Raw genomic sequence first — 24,784 nt, 5'->3', positions numbered from 1 at the left:
CGATTTGCGCACACAGACAATAATCAAAACACCCGTGTTTCGAAGGACAAGTTGCAGATTAATAGTTACACATGTGTAAAATGGCATTCACATAAAGTGACACACACAAATGTGGAGACATAATTACTTTTGCACTTTCCTTCAGTTTCGCTTAGAACCTCTCAGATCTGGCAGAACACGTTCAAATCCTAGCGCTTTGACTTTTGCTACTACTGCGATATTCCTGTTGCAAACCTGACTTGTGCACTTGTGAATGCAGAGGAGGCGCTTCAAGATGGCGTCGGAGTAGGTCGCGTTTATCTTTGAGCTTACTTGTATTTTGTGCAAAACTTGATTTTTGCAAGACTTGAGTTTATACACTTTATGCTCTCCATATATTTAACGTACTGCGATTAGTGAGTTTGTATATTTTTGAGAGCTTTTTCCTCTTTTCGGCAATGACTAGCACGTGTTTGGATTCGGGAATTGCGGTGTGGCGTCATAATGGAGGTGGATGACAGCTTGAGATCCGAGAGTGTTAAACGTATGCATACTTATGCCAAATCTGCTAATGTTCTGGACTCACTGGACACGTGCTTTCCAGAGTCTCCCGGAGCAAGCCCTTCACAGAAAATGCGGCGCCCAGCCTCAGATCCTTCAAATGCGGTCCTGCTTGAAGCAACAGAGAGACGGGGTAAGAAGCAGGATGACTTCATGGAGACACTTTTGGAGATCGAGAAATCTGTCGCGTCCAATTCTATCCTTATCTCTGACCTTGCAGCGAGGGTCGACGTTGTTGCTAAAACGTCCGAGGATACAGCTGCTAAATCTGATAAACTGGACTCTCAGATGTCTACTTCGGCTGCAGAAAATAAACGGCTATGGGATAAAGTGGATGAGCTGGACGCCTGTAAGAGACGATGGAATTTAAGGATCGCAGGTGCTCCGGAAGTCGATGGGGAGAATGTTAAAATGGTCATAATGGACATTTTTCTTCAGGTGTCCCCAAGTTTAGCGGATGTTCACACAAGAATCACGCAGAGGTCATACCATTATTAATGATTTTTGTAACTTCCTCTCTCTATTGGATGCTTACAGGTTTATGCATGCTGATGCTTGTTCATATTCTTGGTTTAGTGCAGATCTCTTTAAAAAATTGCGTATAGATTATTGGCTTATATCTGATTTCATGTCTCCTTTTATTAAATCCAGTGATATCTGTTCTGCTCCTCTCACAGATCATGCTCTTATCGATCTTATTTCATCTGATCCCTGTCATAGACATCCTGGATACTGGAAACTAAATTGTTCTTTATTAGGACTTTCCTCTTATTGTTCAGGTATTAAGAATATTATTGAAGAATTTAAAGGAAAACCATCAGTTTCAATATCTTCTAATTGGGAGTTGTTCAAATATGAGTGTAGAATATTCTCTATTCGATTTAGTAAACCGTTGGCAAAGATTCATCCCTTGAATACGGTAATCTTCAGATTCTTTTTAGATTCCAATACACTTAGTCTACTTAACAGGAAATTATAGCAAGACAAGATTCTCTTAACCTTTTCTTCAGACTTCACATCAACAAGGAAGAAATAATAATAAGTTTGTTATAGGTATCGGCTCATGAATGGTGGAAGGAAATGAAGAATGGATGATATTCCACGTGAATATAGGGAACTACATTAAATCAGTCAAAAGAGGTGCTGGTTTGACGCTGCAGAACTGGGATATCTCAGCAGTTGTCAAAAGAGGAGTTCAAACTGAGCAGCTAATGACACCATGTGTTCTTTAGAGAATAAGAGGCAATTATTCAAAGCTTTGGATTTAGTTGAACAATATTCATCTGCCTCTGGTCTTAAAGATTAAAATGTGAAACAATGTCAATTCATGACTGGATGATACATCTTTAAAGAATATGCTCGTTAGAGACTGTGTTTACTTTCATATCACCAGCCCAAAACCAACTCAGAAAGAAACTTCATTCACCCCTGGTTTCACAGACGAGGCTTAAGCTAGTCCCAGACTAAAAAGCATGTTTGAGCGGTCTCAGCTGAAAATAGCTTGCTCTGACATATATTAAAATATGTCATATTTAAGTTTATGTTGTATCTGATTAATCTTACAGGCTTGAATGTGTCTAGTTGAGTTTATTAACCAGCTGGCAAAGCACTTGTTGGTTGGTTCGTTCTTTTATTTTTCACGAGCATTAATGACATTATTAATAATCCTGGAGTGCCATTTTTCTCCTCGTTTCTCGTCATCAAAAACACACAGGGATCGCTTAATATAAGAAAGCAATTTTGAACGGATGAACGGTGTTCATTCATTTTTCTATATTTTATTGTAATTATGTATTTGTCAACATTAATGTTCTTAACAGTGTTTTATGATGAAAATAAAATGCAATCAACTCTTTTCTGAGGAGTCAGTTTCTTCCAGTCAGTGAATGACTTTTATTTTATTTGAAACCTTATCAGTTATAACCTGATTAACTTCAAAGCTGCAGTGAACTGTAAAAAAATTAAACATTCAGATAATTACAAGTGGATGAACAATAAATACTTAACATGTTATTTTCATTCTACAAACAACTTGGACATTTTTCAAATTTAAAATAACAGTAAAACAAGGGCAGTAATTCAGCACTAATTAATTGAGCTCTTAAGTTCTTGTTTCTCCAGTCGTTGAATTTAATTTTGGGCAATTGTTTCTGTGCATCTGTGCAGCTCTATAATATCCAGATCTCTTGCCGCACTGATGGCACTGGAACGGTTTCTCTCCAGTGTGGATCCTCTCATGGTTTTGCAGGCCTCCTGATTGTCCAAAACTCTTGTCACAATGTGAGCACTTGTAAGGTTTTTCTCCGGTATGGATCCTGCGGTGCACTTTCAGCTGAGTGGCTGTAATAAAGGCTTTACCACAGTCTGAGCACAAAAACTCTTTCACACCAGAGTGTATTTTCAGATGGTCTTTAAAGCGGATAAGCCATGAAAAACTCTTTCCACAAACAGAACACAAGTAAGGCTTCTCTTTAGTGTGAGTTTTTTTCATGTGGGCCTTTAGGTCTGATTCCTGAACAAAGCTCTTATCGCACTGATCACACTTAAATGGCTTTTCTCCGGAGTGAAAGAGTTTATGAACTCTGAGACTATTTGTCCATTTGAAACTCTTTCCGCACTGATCACATGTGAACGGCTTCTCTCCGGTGTGAATTCGGGAGTGAGTATGAAGGTGGAATTTGGTTGAAAAACACTTCTCACAATGAGGACACGAGAAAGGCTTTTCTCCAGCGTGAATTCTCATGTGACGACGGAAGAGGTCTTTACGTCTGAAACTCTTTTCACACTCGGGGCACTTGAACGGTTTCTCATTACTGTGAGCCCTTAAGTGAGTGCTAAGAGCTCCTTGACTTATAAAGCTCTTTCCACACTGCTGACACGCAAACGGCCTCTCTCCGGTGTGGATCCTTATGTGAATCTTAAAGCCTCCTTTACGTAAGAAACTCTTTCCACACTGAGGACATGTGAACGGTTTCTCTCCAGTGTGAACTCTCATGTGTTCTTTGAGGTTTCCTTTGCTTGAGAAGCTCTTTCCACAATGATGGCATGTATTATCGTTCTCCTCTTTAATACACTCCACCTTCACTACGTCACAGCTCATTGCTATGTGGAGGACCAGATCTGAAAAAAGAGATTATTTTAGACAATTAATTCCACTTCTACTTTATTGAACAATTCAATATAAATGAAATGCATTTTAAAACTTAAATGACCACTGTGTCTGAAACTGGGTAAAAAGCAGAGCTACTGTAAAGTGACTCCAAACAAATTCAAATTCAAATTTTATTTGTCACATACATATACATACGTAGTACGACATGTAGTGAAATGTATTGTAACACAGGGTTTCTCACCAGTTTTCTAATCTAATACAATATTGTATCATTAAAACTGCCTCAGTGCTTCACTCAAAAGAAGTGGCTCTTAAAAAACAGACTTTGAATTTACAACTGCACCTGCAGACCAAAGTGCTGTGTAGAAAACATAGAATATATAAAAACAACACAATCTATTAATACATCAATTACTAGCCTAAGTTCTAAGATATGTATTTGGATCTAACAGTTTGCTTTTAATTGTAAGTATTTAGACTTATAAAATAAATACATTGTTAGACTCAAACAGGGCATGTGGTTGATTCAGCTCCAGCCTGGAAAACAAAGCAAACCTGATTCATACAGAGTCAATCCGAATTACAGGGAAAACGTAATATATATATATATATGATGAACAGAAATGCCCTCTAACACGCGCAGTAATGTTCCCTCGATGAACCTCAGCAGTTTCCAGCACTGAGCTTATTTTAGTTACAGAGAGACAACTGCTAGACATTAAAATTACTCACAAGATCAGAGGACTGGAGACTTCGAGTTGTTCTTCTATGGATTGTGTTGTTATTGAGGGTAAGCGCAGACCCTTATGAACTACTGCCCCCTGCTGGACTGGAGGCTGGTGCTTCTATGCGCAGGAAAAGAGCTCAGTTGCTATCACTGACCTACAGATGAAGTGAAGGAAGCCTGCTCGTGTCTGAATGGGTGTAATAGTGCATATTACATTAAAACAGTCTCAAGTGAATAAATAGAATTGTTTTACGCTGCAGTTGGGAACTAGTTTGACACTTAGGAACATCTCAGTAGTTAGGTTTTAAAAGTAACTGATTTAATTAAAAGATTGTAAAAATGCAACAAAATACATTTGTTTGCCAAAATGATAACCATTATAAAACCTGAGAGAAAAAACGTGTTTCCGTTCCACTGCCCTGCTTTTACTTGATCAGTTTTCACTTTTTGATCATGACCGTGGCCAGTGTTATTGCTGTAGTAAAGCTGTGTCTGATTGTAATTTCCCATTCTGAAAAAAAAACACCCCAAAAATAGGCTGTACCCAAACAAACAAGTGTATAACACTACATTATTACCCATTTTATGGAGCTATGATGGAACGTAAATGCCACAGATCATTTTCTGAAGATAGCCCCCTCCCCAGACCATATGGTTATTAATAATGACTCGAATTCAGCGCTCATGGTGTAATATTTCTTTTCATAAAAAAAATTAATCTCTGCCAGCAGATGTTTTAACAGTGACTTCACTGACCTGATGAACGTCAAAGCAGCAGTGGACTGTGAGAAACATAAGCAATTTAATAAACGACTACAGTTGCATATCATAATAAAAGCAAAGACACATAGCATAGATTTGATTAAAAACAAAAAAATGTATAATAATGACAAACAAAAATAAAGAGCAGTAAATGCAAGGCAGATACACGTGACAATGAGAAAGCATTACAATTGGTAGAACAGGAGTTGGAAAGGGTCTAAAGAAACAGAATCATGACGGGTAGTTTTGGGTAAACAATTAGGCTTTAAGTTGTGATTTAAATTCAGACGGTGAGGTTGTTGTCCTCAGTGCCAGCGAGTTCCATAGCTTAGGAGCCATGACAGAAAATGACCTGCTGCCCATTGCATACAGACAAAATCTAGTTGGGCTATACGGTGAAGCTGACGAAATGCAACTTTAAAAAGTTTATTGATGTAAACATCCAGGGTCAGTGAAGGATCAACAGCAATGCCCAAATTTCTAATGGTGGCAGATGGAAAAATTGTTGTAGCATCAAGGTTAAAGCTGGGAATATTAGTTATATTTTTTAGTTAGAGTTGGGAGCCAGCAGTTAAAATTCCTGTCTTGCTCAAGCTAAAACTTAGAAAATTGGAATTTAGCCATATCTTTAACTCATTAACACACATAGTGATGTGGTCTGGTGGATAGAATCCAAATGGCAAGCGGTATACAGTATATCTGAATATCATCAGCACAACAGTGATAATGTAAACCATAATGATGAATGTGCAAGGGGCATAATGTAAATAATAAACAGTAATGGGCCGAGAACAGAGCCCTGGGGAACACCCTGAGCCTGTACCATGATGGTACCATGAGTTACAGGATATAATTATATAAATTATTTAAAATAATTACCCTGTCTAAGTAAAGCAGTGGACGAGTTATATATTTTTTTAGCAATGTAGTATTGTCTATCTGTAAGATAGAAAGAGAACCAGGATAACAGGATAGAGTGAAACAATAATCATAAAAAAGGTAGCACTTTTTAATTTCTTGAGCTCTTAAGAGCTTGTTTCTTCAGTCATATTGACTTTAATTTTGGGCAGTGCTTCTTTATGTGAGTCTGTGCAGTTCCAGAATGTCCAAATCTCTTGCCGCACTGATGGCACTGGAACGGTTTCTCTCCAGTGTGGATCCTCTCATGGTTTTGCAGGGCTCCTGATTGTCCAAAACTCTTGTCACAATGTGAGCACTTGTAAGGTTTTTCTCCGGTATGGATCCTGCGGTGCACTTTCAGCTGAGTGGCTGCAGTAAAGGCTTTACCACAGTCTGAGCACAAATAATCTTTCACACCAGAGTGTATTTTCAGATGTTCTTTAAAACGGCCCAGCCATGAAAACCTCTTTCCACAAACAGAACACAAGTAAGGCTTCTCTTTAGTGTGAGTTTTCATGTGGGCCTTGAGTTCTTTGTCCAGAACAAACCTCCTATCGCACTGATCACACTTCACTGGCTTTTCTCCGGAGTGAAGGAGTTTATGAACTCTGAGACTATTTGACCATTTATAACTCTTTCCGCACTGATCACATGTGAACGGCTTCTCTCCGGTGTGAATTCGTATGTGATCCTCAAGGACTCTTTTAATTAAAAAACTCTTTTCACACTGAGGACACTTGAACGGTTTCTCATTACTGTGAAACCTTAAATGAGACTTGAGGGATCCTCGACACGTGAAACTCTTTCCACACTGCTGACACGCAAACGGCTTCACTCCGGTGTGAATCCTTATGTGAAGCACAAAGCATCTTTTACGTGAAAAACTCTTTCCACACTGAGGACATGTGAACGGTTTCTCTCCAGTGTGAATTCTCACATGTTCTTCGAGGTTTCCTTTACTTGAGAAGCTCTTTCCACAATGATGGCATGTATTATCGTTCTCCTCTTTAATACACTCCACCTTCACTTCGTCACAGCTCATTGCTATGTGGAGGACCAGATCTGAAAAACAGGTAATTAAGCTATACATGACTCCATATTAGGGCTGAAATGATTAGTCAATATTACAGCATTTTGGTGTTTTAGTGTTTTTTGTACTTGTTTGATGTTTTTTTTATATGAAGATCTGGCAAAAAAAAAGCTGAAGTAATTTCCTTGTTTTATTTATTAGTTAGAATATAACTCAATATTGTAAATAACTGCAAAAACTGAAATAATTGTTTGTTGCAGCCCTTCTCCATGCAATTAATTAACTCCATGCAACTTCAACATTATTGAACAATTCAACAAACGAAATGTCTTCAATGAGACCTGATACCGCATACAAGCAGAGCTATTGTAATGATAAATAAAGGTTTAATAAAGGTTTTATTTAAAATGTTTAATTTTCTTTTTAACACCATTACCTTACACTAGTGAAAGTTGATTTATCTGAGCAAAGACAAGTTTCATGAAGCAGAGATGGAGTTTGTTCATACAGATTTCATTTGACTTTTAACAGACATGTTTTATTTTATTCTTCTAACTGAATCTACTGTGTGTGTTCGCTTCCGTATATAATCTAGTATTTACTGAATTAAAATCTTATTTTTAATGACGCTAGAAGAGCAACTGCAAAGTTTCAGGAGTGAAAACTGCATTTAAACAGGTTTGCAAACTCTCACGCATCCAAATACATTTATATCTGATTTTAGTCAATTAGCCAGTTAAAAATTACTGGCGAATTACCTTAATGTTGAATCATTTCAGATAGCCATCTAATCAGCATAGATAATAGGCAAAGTTTCTAATAGCACATTAAGCGTATGGCTAATTTACAGCATTAAGGTATAATTAAAATCAAATAGTTAATTCAGCTCCAAAGCAAACCTGATTTAAATACGGAGTGAAGGCATTTTGCAATGAAAATAAATCTTTAAATGCCACCAAATGCCTTCTGATATTTGAGTTACTGAGAGACAACTGCTAGATATCAATATTACTGAAACATCTAAAGAGAAGAAAGATTAAACTGAAAGCAGCACTCACCAAACACAACAGAACACGACCAGAGAGGAATGAGCTCCTGCTGTTCTTCTTCTTCTTCGGTGGATTGTGTTGTTATTGGCGGAGAGCAAAGAAACCACCTGCTGGACTGGAGAATAATAGAGAATATCACATTAAAACAGTCTCAGGTTAATGAATATAATAATTAAAGCGTGTTTGATGCTGCAGTTGGGAACTAGTTTGACATTTGCTAGGAACATCTCAGTAGTTGGTGTTTTATTAACTACATTAAACGTAACTAGTTTAATTAAAAGAATGTGAAAATGCAACATCAAGTCTATTTACCTACATTATAAAGCCCGAGAGGAAGAATGTGTTGTGGATACACTCACGCAGAAAGCCTGTTTTAGCTAGTGTAGGCTATCTATCATTATTTAAAACACTTTGCATGATAAATTGTGAGATATAAGTAAGAATAACACATCACAACATATCATACACTGACAGTTCTCCACAAAATTATCTGTTTTGTTAAACAAAGAAAGGAAAGAAAGAATTAATGAAAGCTGGGTTCCTCATTCACATACACATTATTTGTACTTTTGTCTACATTTTCATTTTCTTAGGCTTTCTTATCAATTTTCACTTGTTGATTATGACAAACCAGTGTTGTTGCTGTAGTATATTTGTGTGTTTGATTTTAATTTTCAACTCATTTGGAGTTAAAAAACAAAAACAAAGCCCAGGCTGTTAGTAAGAGTTAACCCCAAGCTCGTGGAAAGGCATTAAAGCCACTGGTCTATCAGCATCCGACCCCAAACAATGGCGTATAAAGCTCCTTACATCAGTGGTAGGTCCGTCTTTTCTGTGATGAGAAGGGTAACGATGAATGAATTAGAGATGAAGCTAATATTGCATTTATCTGAATCATCATGCATGGTGTTTACAAGTTTCCCTTGTGGAAAAATGATCTTTAAAAGTGACAAGAGAGATCATATATGGTTTGTATGTATGCAAAAACACTGACATTTAATAAAAGCAAACTGTATATTGTGGCAGGATATGATTTAAAGGGATATCTTTATTAAATATAGAATGTGAAGTGTATAGAAATGTGAACTCTAAGAATACTGACAATTCTGTATATTATCTGATTATAAGAGAAAGCTAGCAATGCAAAGCTTGACTGATGTTTGCAAACATGTACACAAAAATGACAAAGTAACTTTATCCTGAGAGTTTGTAAAGGTGAACAAGCATTAAACATTTATTAAGTCTGAAGACACTTGTCCAGAGCAATGTACAGAATGCACTGAAGTCATACGTTCAGTCAACAGCTGTGTTCACTCATGAGTTTGGCACTGATGGTCTCGTGATCTGATGACCGGTTAAGAGTTCATCACCTACATCTGACCCATCTCATTGCTCTTCAGTTCTGCATTGTGACTGACTAAAAGGCACAGGTCACTTTAAAATGAGTATTTGTCACAATCTAATGTCCAATGTTTCTCCAAACTTTTCCTTCTAGCACAGAAAACAAAAGGGGTTTTGGAAAGTAAATCTTCACTTACTGTACTTTCTTGTCCTTTGTAAAGCTTGCCAGTCAGAATCACCATTCTGTTTGAATAGCTATGTTTCCATCTATGTTTTGAGGTATTGCATCAGAAACGAGTGATGTAAACGCCAAATTTTGAAAAAAGAAAATCTCTTTAATTCAAAAAAAAAGTTTTTATGCTCATTGGAGGTGATTTTTGACTTGTGCTACAAAGAATTAATGCGAATAATGGGAGACAGAGAAGCATTTTGTGAATAAATCGCTCCATGTGCATCAAAAATGTGACGTGACGTTGCACTATGGGACGGGATAACTTGACTAACAGCGGAACGATCTTGTTGCACAGCATCTGAAATCTAGGCCCAAGCAAAGTCTGTCATCACAGTATTTCTGTATAATTGTCTTACACGACTGCGTCCCCAAAACAGCAGGCATCCATTGCATTTATTGTGCTTCGTCTGCTCGCTCTGAGGCACAAGTAATTTATAATATATGAGAATTATTATATTTAGGCTTTTCCTATCTCAGTGATATTTAGTGCTGGTTTATCAGGAAGTGACTTTAGATGGAAACATAGCTAATGTGTGGAAAAGAGTGGCTTGGATATAAGGCTTAAATATCTCCTTTTGTTCAGCAGAAAGAAAGAAAGCATACAGGTTTGGAGAAACATGTGAGAGATGACAGAAGTTTCATTTCTGAGTGAACCATCCCACATCAACGTATCTTTTGTACCACTGCTACTTCAACATACGAGAAACACCTCTAAAACATGGCACTTCACAGCAACCTACTACTCTGATCTATTCATGTTCATCCCCTAAACATCATCACTCAAAGCAATGCATTAAAGACATTACGCTCTCAGATGATGTTTGCCATGTCAGCTTCTGTGGATATTTCCATTACAAAATCCAGCTTAGATAAAACATGATGTGACCCTGGAGCTCAAAACCAGTCATAAAGGTCAATTTTTCAAAATTGAGATTTATGCATGATCTGAAAGCTGAATGAATAATCTTTCCATTGATGTATGGTTTGCTAGGATCCACTGTAAAAAATCAAAAGTTGAGAAAACTTAAAAATCTCCTGAAGCTGGTTGCCTTAACCTTTTGATTGTGTACAGTGTAGGACAATATTTGTCTGAGATACAACTATATGAAAATCTGGAATCTGAGGGAGCAACAAAATCTAAATATTGAGAAAATCTCCTTTAAAGTTGTTCAAATGAAGTTCTTAGCAATGCATATTACTAATCAAAAATGAAGTTTTTATATATTTACGATAGGAAATGTACTAAATATCTTCATGGAACATGATCTTAATATCCTAATGATTTTTGTCATAAAAGAGAAATGTATAATTTTGATCCATACAATGTATTGTTGGCTATTGCTACAAATATACCTGTGTTACTCATGACTGCTTTTGTGCTGCAGGGTCAGATATATCATAACAGATACAGTAAATGACTGACGTTTTATTTTTAATAAAATTCTTTGAGGTGATCCTAGACCAACTTTGTCAGCAGCATACACCTTTCTCAATAAATATCACAGTCCGAACTGCTATTTTGGCAGGAATTCTACCTTTGATTCAATCGCCAGCGTTGCACCTGAAGACGAGCTTTGCTCATCCGGAGGCCTGAAGATGAACTGCGTCAGCTTCGGACAGCTCTGCTGCTTTAAATGTCTCAGCAAATGGCTGAACTGGCTGAAACTGCCTCCGCACGAGGGACACTGGTAGGGCTTCTCCCCGGTGTGAACCCGCTCGTGTTTCTTCAGGTTTCCAGACTCGGCGAAGCTCTTGCCGCAGTGCGAGCAGCTGTAGGGTTTCTCTCCGGTGTGGGTCCTCTGGTGCATCTTCAGTTCGCTGGCTCTGGTGAAGGCGCTGCCACACTCGGAGCACACATGTGCTTTCACGCCCGTGTGCTTCTTCTGGTGGTCTTTGAAATAGCAGAGCCACAAGAAGCTCTTCCCGCAGAAGGAGCACACATGGGGTCTCTCGTTGGTGTGGATCCTCAGGTGTCTCTTCAAGTGCGCTGCTAGAATGAATTTCTGTCCGCACTGATCGCAGTTAAAGGGCCGCTCTCCGGAGTGAGACAGCAGGTGAGTCTTGAGACTGGTGGCGTGTGTGAAGCTCTTCCCGCACTGGTCGCAGCCGAACGGCTTCTCTCCCGTGTGGATCCTGATGTGATCCGTGAGGTTGGCTTTATGCGTGAATCTCTTCCCGCACTGCTGACAGGCGAACCGTCTCTCTCCGGAGTGAATCCTCATGTGATCCTTCAGGTTTCCTTTGTGTGTGAAGCTCTTTCCGCACTGGAGGCACGCGTAAGGCTTCTCTCCGGTGTGAGTCCTTATGTGATCGTCAAGGTGTCCTCTCTGTTTAAAGGTCTTTCCACAGTGAGGGCAGACGAGCGCTGTTTTCTGCATGCTTTTGTTTTCAGTCTGTGAGCGACTCGATGATTTCTCACTGGTTATGATTGTGTGAGGTTCCTTGAACAGATGTTTCTCCTCCGCCTCGTTCAGCTCTTGACTTTCCTCCTTCACCTCCACCAGGTCTGAAATGAACAGAAGATCTGAAATTAGCAAGCAATGCAGCAACAATGCACTTTTGTCTGCTTTTTTTACCTCGAAACCTTCAGGTACATCTTAATTCACGTACTTATGCACTATTCTATACCATTTTATAGTATAAATAGTGCATCCGGTGAGTTTCAATTTTTACCAAAAAAAGTGCTCTTTAAAAACCTGTATGATGCACTTAACCCTAAAACCATAAAGAGACATCAGAAAATGTATTTATTGCTATTTTCCATCTAATTGGGACTCAAATAATAAAATTTCATGAATTTTTTTTTAATAATGTCTGATAAATTGACTGAAAACACAACACGTGTTTATCAATGCTTGTTACAATATGGCTGTAATTCCTGAACACTAGAATACAGACCTATTGGTCTCTTTTTAAAAGAAGACACATAGCAGATTATTGCTGAAGTGAAAGCATTTCAAAATAAGTGTAAAAAAGTAATAAAAGTTCAAGTTTACTGTAATGGTAATGCAGTATACTATTTTTATTATATTTGATATAAAATAAATATTTTATAAAATATGTTGCACTCTAATATTTCCATGAAATCAAAGCCATATGTCTAACCAAGCTATGTTCCAGATTTGAAGTTGATTTCACAACAATAGTGGTTCCTGTGAGGTTTTGTTTGGGCACTATACCAAGAATAACCACTGGGTTACACACAAACTCACACAAACAGTTTTCTGTCACAAATCATTCATTTTCTGTCACAATATCACTTGTATTTCAAAACAGTCACCAAATATGGAGCCTTAACTGTCAGACCTATCTATATATATATACAGATATACGTTTTTATATCTTGATTTATATCCCTAAAAAGGCGATGTATCCCAGAGATACAGATATTTAGAGACAGAAAACAAAAATGTAAGCATTTAATTCAATACATTTCAATGTAAACCTAATAAGCTAATGCTGAACAGCTGTTTAAACAGGTAAGTCTCCTCCAACATGTGTAAATGTGAACTTTTATCGGAGGATGAGTAGATTTCCCACAACAGCCGGCCATGCTGATTTAAACGCTGCCCGTGAGCTAAACAAAGAATGAATGACCAAAGGCACCTCATCTAAAGATTGACAACAAACCCCCTTTCATCATGAAGACATAAGACCTACACTATCACTGCTTCTCAAATGTTTCTATCCCTCAGGATACATCGCCCTCTTTTAGGGTTAATTAAGGTGAGAAAAGACACATCCTACAGACACTGTTAAGTGTTTCTTTTATAGCACTTTATCTATTTGTGTCACTAGATTTCATATTTTTAAAGGCCGTTTTCTCAAAATGAGTTTTTTCTCCTACACTGAGCCATAAATCTCCACTTCAGTAGCACTCACACACACCAAACGTTACATCTTTATCCCCGTCTGTATCCTGGAGGTTTTTACAGAGGGATTTGTTCACATATAATTTGCTTGATTATATACATTTTATTCCCCCCAAAATTGTGAAGATATAGGCTATTGTTTTCTGTCCGTTCTAAGTATTTTCTGAATTATGGACTGACAAAAATGAGAGACCCTTTGTAAAAACATTTGACTCTAATATGTAAAAAAATAAAAATTAAACAAGAATTTTGAAACGGACTTCATCCAGTGTTCAGATTTTTGTACTAAAAAATTATACAAATTAGTGCATATTTCTTTAAATAATGCCTTATTTGCATATTTAAACCTAACATTTTAGAAATCTTGTAATACAGAAATTGTTTGCAATTATCAGTGTAATAAATCAGCTGGGTAAGTAATGCCAAACTATTACTTCATTTTATTTGACCTTTTCACCTGCAGTGTCTCGCCTTCACTGAAATGAAGAATGAAATGTTGGACACTTCATGCACATCACATGCACTTTCCTTGTAGAGCCAAAGGGATGCTGGATGACAAAATAACCTTTTAAATGTCCTACACTAGCTGGTTGACTACATAGTGCATACTAAGGTGCATAGTGTTCAGTACATCATTTGGACTTTAAAGGAGATTTTCTCAATATTTAGATTTTTTTTGCTCCCTCAGATTCCAGCCAAATATTGTCCGATCCTAACAAACCATACATCAATGGAAAGATTATTATATATATAAATATTCAGCTTTCAGATGATGTATAAATCTCAATTTTGAAAAAATGAGCCTCATGGCTGGTTTTGTGCTCCAGGGTCACATATAATATCATATATGATTTATATAAATGAGTAGCTTCAGCAATAATTATAAGTTGACTGACTGTGGACCGACCTCTGTGCTCCTCAGGGTCATCCTGTAATATCCTGAATGGTTCAGGATCGCTCACGTCCCCAATCACCACTCGGACGAACTCCATCGTTAGACGCCAGCAGTAATTCCTGCTTGTTGGCCTCGTCGTCTCGTCTGTGAGAAGACCGACTCGCTCCCAGACGCTTCACTAAAGATCAATTAGAATAATTATCCATTAGAATAATGAACAAATCTGTATGTTTTCCAGTAATACTGCAATGCATTGAGTTTTAACTGTGTTAAACATCTACTTATGTCTTTTTATTGGAAATGCATTGTAATTAAAATAATAAACGCTGGGTTGGACAGATATTGAAAATAATATCACAATGCAAAAACTGTTACTGGTTCTAAAAATGATTATTTTGAATATATAATTCAGAATTGAATATTTATTTCTTCATTATGGGGTACAGCATGAGCCGATGACACTAAATAAATAAAAAACACACTAAATAACGAAGACTAGCTTTCAGTGATGAACATGAAATAACACACAGACTTCTTATTTACATTTCCTTGCATTACATAACATACCTGTACATACAAACACCATGTGTTTTTAAAAACAACTTTTGTCTTTTGTTATTTCCTTATATTCTGTGTCATTATCGTTCTGTCTGTAGCTTCTGTCATCAAAACAAACACCTGAGTAACATAGAAACATACCTGTTATAAAGCTCTTTCTGATTCTGAAGGACTATAAAGGGTGCTGATGGGAAAAGATCAGCTTCAGTAATAAATGGAGAAATGCAGAGCAAGAATAAATATATTTAACATTCTTATTTTGTTCGTTTTTGCTTCACTCTTGATGGGAACAGGCCTCAAAACACTACAGCACCGCATTAAACTGCATTCACTTCTCATTACTGAGGCACAATGGCTTCATGAATATTCCCGTGTTGTTATCAGTCTTCTGAGCATCTTTATCGTTTCATATCGCTTTAAACACTAAACACTGAAGAGCTGGAAACACAAACCTTTCCTCAGAGGACGCACTGCTGCCTGCGTCACTCTTTCTCCATGTGACGTCATGACGCCGTTCGGCGGAGCACAATAAAAGTCTCTCTCGCGTAAACAAAAAATTGTTTAAATCTTCATTATGTCTTCCATTATTTCTTCTTCAGTTCAGATCACTGATTTAATCCTTTAGGCTTATGCACAACAATACAAAAATCATATTTACTGTGTTTGTGAATAAAATAAAAGTCTCTTTTTTGACATGTCTGTAATCATATGTATTACATTAAAGCCTTAGTTCCATACTGAAGTTTTTTTTAAATTTTTTTTATTTTACGTTTAAGAAAATATTTTATTTCGATCATGTCTGTAAAAGTTTTGTCAACTACATAACCTAGGGTGAAGTCAGCTAAAATGGGCTATCAGGTAAAATGGGCCAAATAAGGTTGTAGCATCATATCTCTTTAATTTTTTACAGAAAATCACAATAACTGATCTTGCATTGTTGCTTCAACACTTATTGACATGTAAGAATAATTTTTATTGGTCTGAGTTTTATGAAGCTTGTCAAAGAAACTGTAAGGGAATTAATACAAATGTCATTAATCACTAATAAGGGTACTAAAGCAATTATAAGCTTACCAACAAAGCAAAGGTTTATGAACAATGTTTTGACATGCTCTTTCAAATAAAAAAGTTTAATTTATAAAATAAACTTTGATTTTTGTGAAAAAGGTCATTTTAGGTAGAAATGGCTGGTTAAGCTAAAATGGGCCACACTTTTAGACAGAAATTGAGGGTGAAAATAGGTTTATAGGCCTGGATATGTATCCATACAAAATCTTAACAGTCTTTAAAAGAAATACAAGCATACACACACACATGCACACAAACGACACCAGTGCACAGAAACACACATCTATACAACATATCAGTTCATTTTTAATTGCATTGTTTAATTAAATATTCATTCAACTTTCTGTTTAATGAAATACATTTATGGTGTTGCTATGGCACACTAAAGACAATATTGTCAATTTACTGTTAAAATAAACTGATTTAAGCTGCTATATTAACTGACTATAACTAGGTTAGGTGCATCGTTATGGTTTGCAATATTTGTATATCAATCCAAAGCTAAATGCAAGTGAAAGTAGCTCATATGACACTTGTAATGTTTATTTTGAAGTGTTTGTGTGAACAAGTGAACAAAACACCCCCCGACCCCCAAAGGCCAACTATATAAAGAAAGCATATATGAACTGATATGTTAAGCAACTGTTAAGTCTGGTGTTTACCCATCAGTTTAATACATCATCTGATTCCTAATAGTCAGAAACATCAGAATGGAATAGAAGCTTATTGATGGAAATACTACAGAGCTGGTGGAACACAAGATGATATCTGAAGCCAGAATGGGTTAGAGTAATAACAGAATAACTGTGAAATAGATTCTTCTTGCTCATTTCTCTGGAGGAAGACAGGCATCTCTCATACACCTCTGAAGTTAGAAAGATTCGCCATCTAGCGGTGCACGAGCACAAACACGTGTATGTTCAGCGCGCGCCAGTGCTGTCCTGCTCTTATCCTCGCGCGATAGAGGAGCCTCGCGTTCACACTCAGACAGATTGACGAGTTTGCATGAGTGTGCAGCAGTGCTTCTGAACTCACACATGATCACACACTCTGTGGAGCACAATGCATCTTAAATCTGCTTTCCTACTTTGTTTCCTGGGCGGTAAGTGCTTTTTATTATTTGTAATAGCATCTGATCTAGTTTTTACATTGTTTAGTGTTCATTTTTGGAGCAATATAGATAACTGATTTAAAAAGTTGTCTTTCCATGTGCATGTGGCCTGTGTTTGTTACTATGAGACACTGTTTTTTATTTAATGACATCAAATATAATTTAATCAGACTGTCATACTCCACCAAATGATTTTAAGCCAGTAATAGGCTGTATGAATGGAACCTTAGTAGAAAGTTTGAGCAAGACCTAGTTTAAAGTATTTATTTATCATGGTCAAGATGTTAACTATAGGCTACTATCTCAGCACTTGTCACTTAATTGCAAATAATGTCTGCATTTTTCGCACAAACACATCCCCTAGTTTTCACAGACTAGTCAATAAAGTTCTTACTTAAAAGCACATATCCTCAGCTAGGATTGAGTTAAGAGTCGGTGCATGCGGTGATTTCAAAAGAATCTGGTTTGTTGTGTTTCTCAGGTGTGTTTGGAGCAGACACAGGTGACACTGAAAGCGTGTGGGTGATGCTGGGAGATTGGGTCACCCTGCACACCGGCATCGGCTCGGTTCGGAGAGACCATCACATCATCTGGAGGTTTGGGCCTGACAGTCCAGACAGCCGGATAGCCGAGCTCATGAAATGGTCCTACATGCTCTCTGTGTTTGTGAGTGGACAGATGCCCTTCAGAGACTCACTGCAGCTGGACCATCGGACGGGATCGCTGACCGTTAATAACACCACACCTCAACACTCTGGACTTTATAGACTAACCATCATCCACAACAGAAGGACTTCCCGAAAGACGTTTGACGTTAAAGTCTACGGTAAGAAGTGTTCTCAATATATTTTAGATCTGCTATGATTATCGTTCAGATTACATGTAATATGGATTATGTAGTTAGACTCCAAAAACCAAGTACTCATAATTAATTATTACTTTTTATATATAATACCTATTTTACATTTTATACAGCTTGTAATCAGATTGCAGTTATTTCTTTATTGATTACCTGATAGCATATTATTCACAGAATGCTAGTAAGTTATTAATAATTTATTGATTCTGGAAGACTTTGAGCATGTAATGTTGTTGTTTTCATGTTTATTAATGTTTCCAATGTTTTCTCAGACAAACCCATTTGACATGAAATATTTACTTGAAATATCTCTGAGGAAGTTCATGTTTTAATCATTTTGTTTTGCATGTTTTCTGTTCTCTGATGATGCTTAAGTCACATTGACATGATAAACAGGCAAACTAATTATTTATATTTTTAGTGTTCAAGTGTTTATGTAATTTACTTTAGATATTTTATGTTTTGATTAATTATTTGCTTTTTATCTACTCAAACACCCACTGCACTTCTTACATTAAGCCTAGTTTGGGAAACTAACAGTCATCAGTAACACAGGTATATTTGTAGCAATAGACAACAATACATTGTATGGATCAAAATTATACATTTCTCTTTTATGACAAAAATCATTAGGATATTAAGATCATGTTCCATGAAGATATTTAGTAAATTTCCTACCGTAAATATATCAAAACTTCATTTTTGATTAGTAATATGCATTGCTAAGAACTTCATTTGAACAACTTTAAAGGAGATTTTCTCAATATTTAGATTTTTTTGCTCCCTCAGATTCCAGATTTTCAAATAGTTGTATCTCAGACAAATATTGTCCTATCATAACAAACCATACATCAATCTCGATGTCAAAAATTGACCCTTATGACTGGTTTTGTGCTGCAGGGTCACATTAAAAAAAACTACAAAAAAACAAACACTTGAGCCTTTAACGCTTGCACTCTTTATTCTATTTCTATTCTATCTACTTGGTTTCTTTTTATTTATTATAAAAATTATCCTCTAACACTAAAGATATCTTTTTCCATTCTACTTTTTATTTATAATAAAATGCTACATGTACTGTGTTGGGCTAACCGAGACGTGTACAGCACTTACATATTACTGATCTTTTGTTGGTTCTGATTGCTTCTGTTGTCTTCATTTGTAAGTCGCTTTGAATAAAAGCATCTGCTAAATTAATAAATGTAATGTTTAATTCACTTCATAATGTTGGTAACAAAGAATGAAATATATTTTCTTACTCTTTGCACTTTATATCAATATGGTACGTTTAAAATAAGTAGTCAGAATACATTACCTAAAATGAGCAACCGAGATTACATTCCCAGCTACAGTTTTCATCATGCAGTCTGTAATCAGTGCCAGACTACAGCTTGTAAGTCATCTACCCAGCTGTCTGCTAACATCTCAGTCTTGTTACAGCTCATGGGATGTGTGAGTCTCTTATGGATTTGTTTTCTGATTGTTATATTTGTTCTCCAGCTCCTCTCCCGGTCCCCGTCATCAGCGCAGACTCCTCTCAGAACTCACACAGATCTGCAGGTCCAGCATGTGTTCTGATGTGTTCAGTGACCAATGCGTCCCGGGTCACTCTGTCCTTCTTTAAGGGCAGTGATTTAGTGTCCAGCGTCAGCGGCTCTGACTTCAGCAGCTCTCTCTCTCTGCCTCTGGATGTGGAGGCTCACGATGAAAACACCTACAGCTGTGTGGTCAATAACTCCATCAGCAACCACACCACGCTCTTCAACACCACCCGTCTCTGCCAGCCGCCTCCAGCTGCCTCAGGTTTATTCTGCTCCTTTCCTTTTTACACCACTGACTCTTCCAGACGAGACTGGACTGTGTTGTAATTGAACGTTTGGGTATTGGTGCTGTTGTGCTTGACATTCAAAGGCATAATTCACCCAAATATGAAAACTGTCAGCTTTTCCTCACCCTTATGTCTCTCGAAACCCATAAGAAGATATCTGAAGAATATTTCAGCTGCTGTCTGAACAATCCTGCTTTTCTTCTTTGAATATGTGAGACCAAAGAATAACAAGTTACAGGCATGCAAACATCAGAAAAAAGTTTTTTTTTTATTTTGTTTTCTATTTCTGAACTATCCCCATTATCATATAATGCAAAAAAACACTCTAAAAAATAGAGCACAATATAGTGTATAATTGGAAGGAATTTTTCCGTATTTATTTTGTTACAGGTGTTTTAGCAGTATTTAGAATTGTACACTTCATTGCATTGTGTTTTAGAGTTAACAGAAATATCAGTAAAATTAATGGATAATGTTGTGTAATTTTTCTGTTATTTTACGGATTAATTTTTTTCCAGTAAAGATAGCTGAAGTCATCAGATGTTTCTAATAGAGCTACAAATCTGTGTAAAAATAACACGATGCTGCTGCCATCTTTCTGTAGTCATTTTTACCCTCCTGTAATTTGGCTCTGAATCTCAGGTGAAAATGGTCATTATGGTCCCTGCTTTACAAAACAGAGCACTAAATTATACAAGTTTGGACTGACATGAGGGTTAGAAAAGAAAAACTGAATTTTAATTTGCGGGACTAATTGCATGGAGCAATGCTTTAAAGGGGTCATCGGATACCTATTTTCCACAAGTTGATATGATTCTTTAGGGTCTTAGTGAAAAGTCTATAACATACTTTGGTTAAAATTTCTCAATGGTAGTGTAAAAAACACCTTCTTTACCCTGTTAAAATCAGTTCTGTTTTCAGCACGCTGTTCTAGTGCATGTTGCTTTAAATGCTAATGAGCTCTGCTGACCCCGCCCCTCTCTTCCGTGGAGTGAGGAGCAGACTGTAACCTTCAGCTGCGAAACTGGCTAACTAGCACATTATTAGGAAAGGCCATTTTCAAAGATTCAGAAAAAACCTTAGGCTGCGTTTACACTGGCAGAAAAAATCCCATCTTTTTCCCACATCTGACACAGATCGGAATTTGATGCACGCGTGTAAAACACAAAAATCCGTACGAGATCTGATTTTTTTCGTATCCGATCTGAGCCGTTTCCAAATGTGGTTTTGAATCAGATTCATATCAGATTGCATGATAACTTGGCAGTTTTTGTAATTAAACCAACGCTTTTTTGCAATGCTTCACAATCACTCGGTCCCTCGCACGTCAGTGCATGCGTTCTCTCTCTCTCTCTCTCTCTCTCGTTAATTCATTCAAATTAATTTCAATAAATATCAGCTTTATTTCACTAAAGAATTCTACCTCAGCTGTAGATAAAATAGTCTAAAAAATTAAAATGACCGTTATTTTCCGGTCTTTATCCGTTCAGTCAGATTTTGTGCTGCAAAACATCCATGACAGCCGTTGTCCATGCTGGCAAATAATAATAGCCATTCGACGTGAATTATATAAATAATTTTAATAGCACGGCCATTTAAAACCTGATGGTCTACCATGTGCATAAGCGATCACTGCAGGCAATCCTTTTGGGTGGGAATTAATGTAAACACAGATATCAGATACCAGTCGTGTCTAAAGTGAATCTAAACAGACGGGCCAAAAAATCTGATTTGGTCAAAAGATCGGATCTGTGCATTAAGACATTCAGTGTAAATGCAGCCTTATACTCACTTCTTCTGTAGATGAAGCTGGATCACGGATGATTCGTGTGAATATAGATGCATTTAGGCAGATCGGGATCGGTGTGTTCACTTCAAAACAAAAGTAACATTAATCCTCTGCATCTTCAGCGGCTCAGATGTCAGGAGTAAACGACGACTGCTATATTCATTATTACATCCAACAACTAAACACCTCAATTGCTTAAAATGCCCCAATTATGGGTTATGAAAGGTTCATATTTTGGTTTTAGGAGTCCCCAACAACAGGTTGACATGCATGCAAGATCAAAAATATTTCATGTTGACGTCAACATGAGACGGCTTGGGATTAATTTAAAAAACAACGCGTTTCGATGATTCAGAGTCGACTCTTTCCATTGATGTATGGTTTGTTAGGATAGGATAATATTTGAAAATCTGGAATCTGAGGGAGCAAAAAAATCTAAATATTGAGAAAATCTCCTTTAAAGTTGTTCAAATGAAGTTCTTAGCAATGCATATTACTAATCAAAAATTAAGTTTTGATATATTTACGATAAAAAAATTACAAAATATCTTCATGGAACATGATCTTAATATCCTAATGATTTTTGTCATAAAATAGAAATGTATAATTGTGATCCATACAATGTATTGTTGGCTATTGCTACAGATATACCTGTGTTACTCATGGCTGCTTTTGTGCTCCAGGGTCACATATATAATTTTTAATGCACTTCATAATGTTGGTAACAAAGAATAAAATATATTTTCTTTCTGTTTGCATTTTTATATCAATATGGTATGTTTAATGGTAAGTTTAAAATATGTTAGATAAAAAGCAGTCGGAATAGGCCTACATTACCTAAAATGAGCAACCGAGATTACATTCCCAGCTACAGTTTTCATCATGCAGTCTGTAATCAGTGCCAGACTACAGCTTGTAAGTCATCTACCCAGCTGTCTGCTAACATCTCAGTCTTGTTGCAGCTCATGGGATGTGTGAGTCTCTTATGGATGTGTTTTCTGATTGTTATATTTGTTCTCCAGCTCCTCTCCCGGTCCCCGTCATCAGCGCAGACTCCTCACAGAACTCACACAGATCTGCAGGTCCAGCATGTGTTCTGATGTGTTCAGTGACCAATGCGTCCCGGGTCACTCTGTCCTTCTTTAAGGGCAGTGATTTAGTGTCCAGCGTCAGCGGCTCTGACTTCAGCAGCTCTCTCTCTCTGCCTCTGGATGTGGAGGCTCACGATGAAAACACCTACAGCTGTGTGGTCAATAACTCCATCAGCAACCACACCACGCTCTTCAACACCACCCGTCTCTGCCAGCCGCCTCCAGCTGCCTCAGGTTTATTCTGCTCCTTTCCTTTTTACACCACTGACTCTTCCAGACGAGACTGGACTGTGTTGTAATTGAACGTTTGGGTATTGGTGCTGTTGTGCTTGACATTCAAAGGCATAATTCACCCAAATATGAAAACTGTCAGCTTTTCCTCACCCTTATGTCTCTCGAAACTTTACTTACTTTTACTTTTTACTTTTGTCATTTAGCAGACGCTTTTGTCCAAAGCGACTTACAAATAAGAAAAAGTAACTAAAACTAAAAAGTTACAACTCTATAAATACTATCTACCCACATATTTAAGAAAATAAAGAAATTAAATAAAATTAACACATGCATATAACAACAACATTTCAATAATAAACATATCAATGAAAAAATTAAATAAAAAGCTACTACTATCCCTTGCCGGTGTCCCTGCCCGGTGGAGTCGCACGGTAGAGTCGATGGTCTTTACACTCTTTACTTTTTTACTTTTGTCATTTAGCAGACGCTTTTGTCCAAAACCCATAAGAAGATATCTGAAGAATATTTCAGCTGCTGACTGAACAATCCTGCTTTTCTTCTTTGAATATGTGAGACCAAAGAATAACAACGTGCAGTTAACGGGAAAATTATTTGTGATACAAACCAGTGTGTTTACGATTATGATAATGAATTAAATTAGTATGATAGTTTGCAATAATCCCAGTTTGCAATATTGAGCAGCATAATTGTGCAGCAGGTGAAACTAGAAGCTGAAAATCTGTACAATTTAACAATTTACTCACTGAAATACATATATCTTTGGAAACGGAAAAAACTAAGATCCCAAAAGAAAAGTTTAAGAACCAAAATCTAAAAGGATTTGAAATGATCTTGAATACTTTTTGACTTACAGGCATGCAAACATCAGAAAAACATCAGTTTTCTATTTCTGAACTGTCATCATTATCATATAATGCAAAAAACAATCTAATAAAATCTGTAAAAATAGAGCACAATATAGTGTATAATTGGAAGGAATTTTTCCGTATTTATTTTGTTACAGGTGTTTTAGCAGTATTTAGAATTGTACACTTCATTGCATTGTGTTTTAGAGTTAACAGAAATATCAGTAAAATTAATGGATAATGTGTAATTTTTCTGTTATTTTACGGATTAATTTTTTTCCAGTAAAGATAGCTAAAGTCATCAGATGTTTCTAACAGAGCTACAAATCTGTGTAAAAATAACACGATGCTGCTGCCATCTTTCTGTAGTCATTTTTACCCTCCTGTAATTTGGCTCTGAATCTCAGGTGAAAATGCTCATTATGGTCCCTGCTCTAGAAAACAGAGCACTACTCAGTAAATATTCATCATGACATTTAATATTTGGGCTTTCATCACTATACATGTTTGTTTTTCTTCAGAATTTTTTTTTAAACGTTGCAAATATCTTTTGTGTTTCACTGAAGAAGGAAAATCACACAAGTCTGGACTGACATGAGGGTTAGAAAAGGAACACAATTTTAATTTGAGGGACTAATTGCATGGAGCAATGCTTTGAGTTAATTCCTATATCCCCTGGTTCTGTTATTGTGCTTAACATCAAGCTGTTTGCATGTGTTTCTGGTTTCAGACAAGTCTCTGCTCTTCTGTCTGCTGCTGCTGCTGCTGATTCCTGTCACAGTGATGGCTGTCTTACTCTGTGTCTGCAGAAAACAGAGGAAAGCAGAACGAGAGAGTGAGTATCACACACCATTACTTTACACAGCGTTCACACTACTGCTCACAGGCTTGGGGTTGCTAACTCTTCAGCTTATCAAGGA

At 36.9% G+C, this 24,784-nt stretch overlaps 3 protein-coding genes across 6 annotated transcripts; 1 reads left to right on the top strand and 2 right to left on the bottom strand.

Annotated features, from left to right (window-relative positions):
* Positions 1 to 2,291: 2,291 nt before the first annotated feature.
* Positions 2,292 to 4,432, bottom strand: LOC306846208 (uncharacterized protein). 2 transcript variants are annotated; one of them, XM_079379374.1, is made up of 2 exons: positions 4,385 to 4,432; positions 2,292 to 3,660 (listed from the first exon to the last, which is right to left on the bottom strand). In XM_079379374.1, exon 2 carries the CDS (start codon positions 3,638 to 3,640, stop codon positions 2,642 to 2,644), a length of 999 nt encoding a protein of 332 aa, XP_079235500.1. In that variant the 5' UTR covers positions 3,641 to 3,660; positions 4,385 to 4,432; the 3' UTR covers positions 2,292 to 2,641. The 2 variants fall into 2 exon arrangements, with proteins under 2 accessions (XP_079235500.1, XP_079235501.1); XM_079379375.1 differs by having other exon boundaries at positions 2,400 to 3,660; positions 4,147 to 4,398.
* A 246-nt stretch (positions 4,433 to 4,678) lies between these two features.
* On the bottom strand, positions 4,679 to 15,525 carry LOC306846200 (uncharacterized protein). 3 transcript variants are annotated; one of them, XM_079379359.1, is made up of 6 exons: positions 15,471 to 15,525; positions 15,160 to 15,202; positions 14,473 to 14,638; positions 11,229 to 12,199; positions 8,137 to 8,235; positions 4,679 to 7,103 (listed from the first exon to the last, which is right to left on the bottom strand). In XM_079379359.1, the coding sequence occupies exons 3-6, from the start codon at positions 14,555 to 14,557 to the stop codon at positions 7,086 to 7,088; spliced, it is 1,173 nt and encodes a 390-aa protein (XP_079235485.1). In that variant the 5' UTR covers positions 14,558 to 14,638; positions 15,160 to 15,202; positions 15,471 to 15,525; the 3' UTR covers positions 4,679 to 7,085. The 3 variants fall into 3 exon arrangements, with proteins under 3 accessions (XP_079235485.1, XP_079235484.1, XP_079235486.1); XM_079379358.1 differs by lacking the exon at positions 15,160 to 15,202 and having other exon boundaries at positions 15,471 to 15,523; XM_079379360.1 differs by having other exon boundaries at positions 6,958 to 7,103; positions 8,140 to 8,235; positions 15,160 to 15,517.
* Positions 15,526 to 16,990: 1,465 nt separating this feature from the next.
* On the top strand, positions 16,991 to 20,431 carry LOC306846213 (uncharacterized protein). Its single transcript, XM_079379381.1, has 3 exons — positions 16,991 to 17,188; positions 17,679 to 18,023; positions 19,557 to 20,431. The coding sequence occupies exons 1-3, from the start codon at positions 17,149 to 17,151 to the stop codon at positions 19,922 to 19,924; spliced, it is 753 nt and encodes a 250-aa protein (XP_079235507.1). The 5' UTR covers positions 16,991 to 17,148; the 3' UTR covers positions 19,925 to 20,431.
* Positions 20,432 to 24,784: the final 4,353 nt, after the last annotated feature.

The sequence above is a fragment of the Barbus barbus genome (assembly GCF_936440315.1).
Source record: "Barbus barbus genome assembly, chromosome: 26".
In the NCBI taxonomy this organism is placed as follows: Eukaryota; Metazoa; Chordata; class Actinopteri; order Cypriniformes; family Cyprinidae; genus Barbus; species Barbus barbus.
Note: the sequence above shows the minus strand (reverse complement) of the source record. Positions and strands in the feature narration are given on the sequence as shown.

Excerpts from the sequence above, each read along its gene's own strand:
- LOC306846213 (XM_079379381.1), top strand. The coding sequence starts at position 17,149 with ATGCATCTTAAATCTGCTTTCCTACTTTGTTTCCTGGGCG. Across the intron at positions 17,189-17,678 it reads CCTACTTTGTTTCCTGGGCG|GTGTGTTTGGAGCAGACACA; the intron begins GTAAGTGCTTTT and ends TGTGTTTCTCAG. Across the intron at positions 18,024-19,556 it reads GTTTGACGTTAAAGTCTACG|CTCCTCTCCCGGTCCCCGTC; the intron begins GTAAGAAGTGTT and ends TTTGTTCTCCAG.
- LOC306846200 (XM_079379359.1), bottom strand. The coding sequence starts at position 14,557 with ATGGAGTTCGTCCGAGTGGTGATTGGGGACGTGAGCGATCCTGAACCA. Across the intron at positions 12,200-14,472 it reads TGACCCTGAGGAGCACAGAG|ACCTGGTGGAGGTGAAGGAG; the intron begins GTCGGTCCACAG and ends TGTTCATTTCAG. Across the intron at positions 8,236-11,228 it reads CGCTGGCGATTGAATCAAAG|TCCAGCAGGTGGTTTCTTTG; the intron begins GTAGAATTCCTG and ends ATTATTCTCCAG.
- LOC306846208 (XM_079379374.1), bottom strand. The coding sequence starts at position 3,640 with ATGAGCTGTGACGTAGTGAAGGTGGAGTGTATTAAAGAGGAGAACGAT.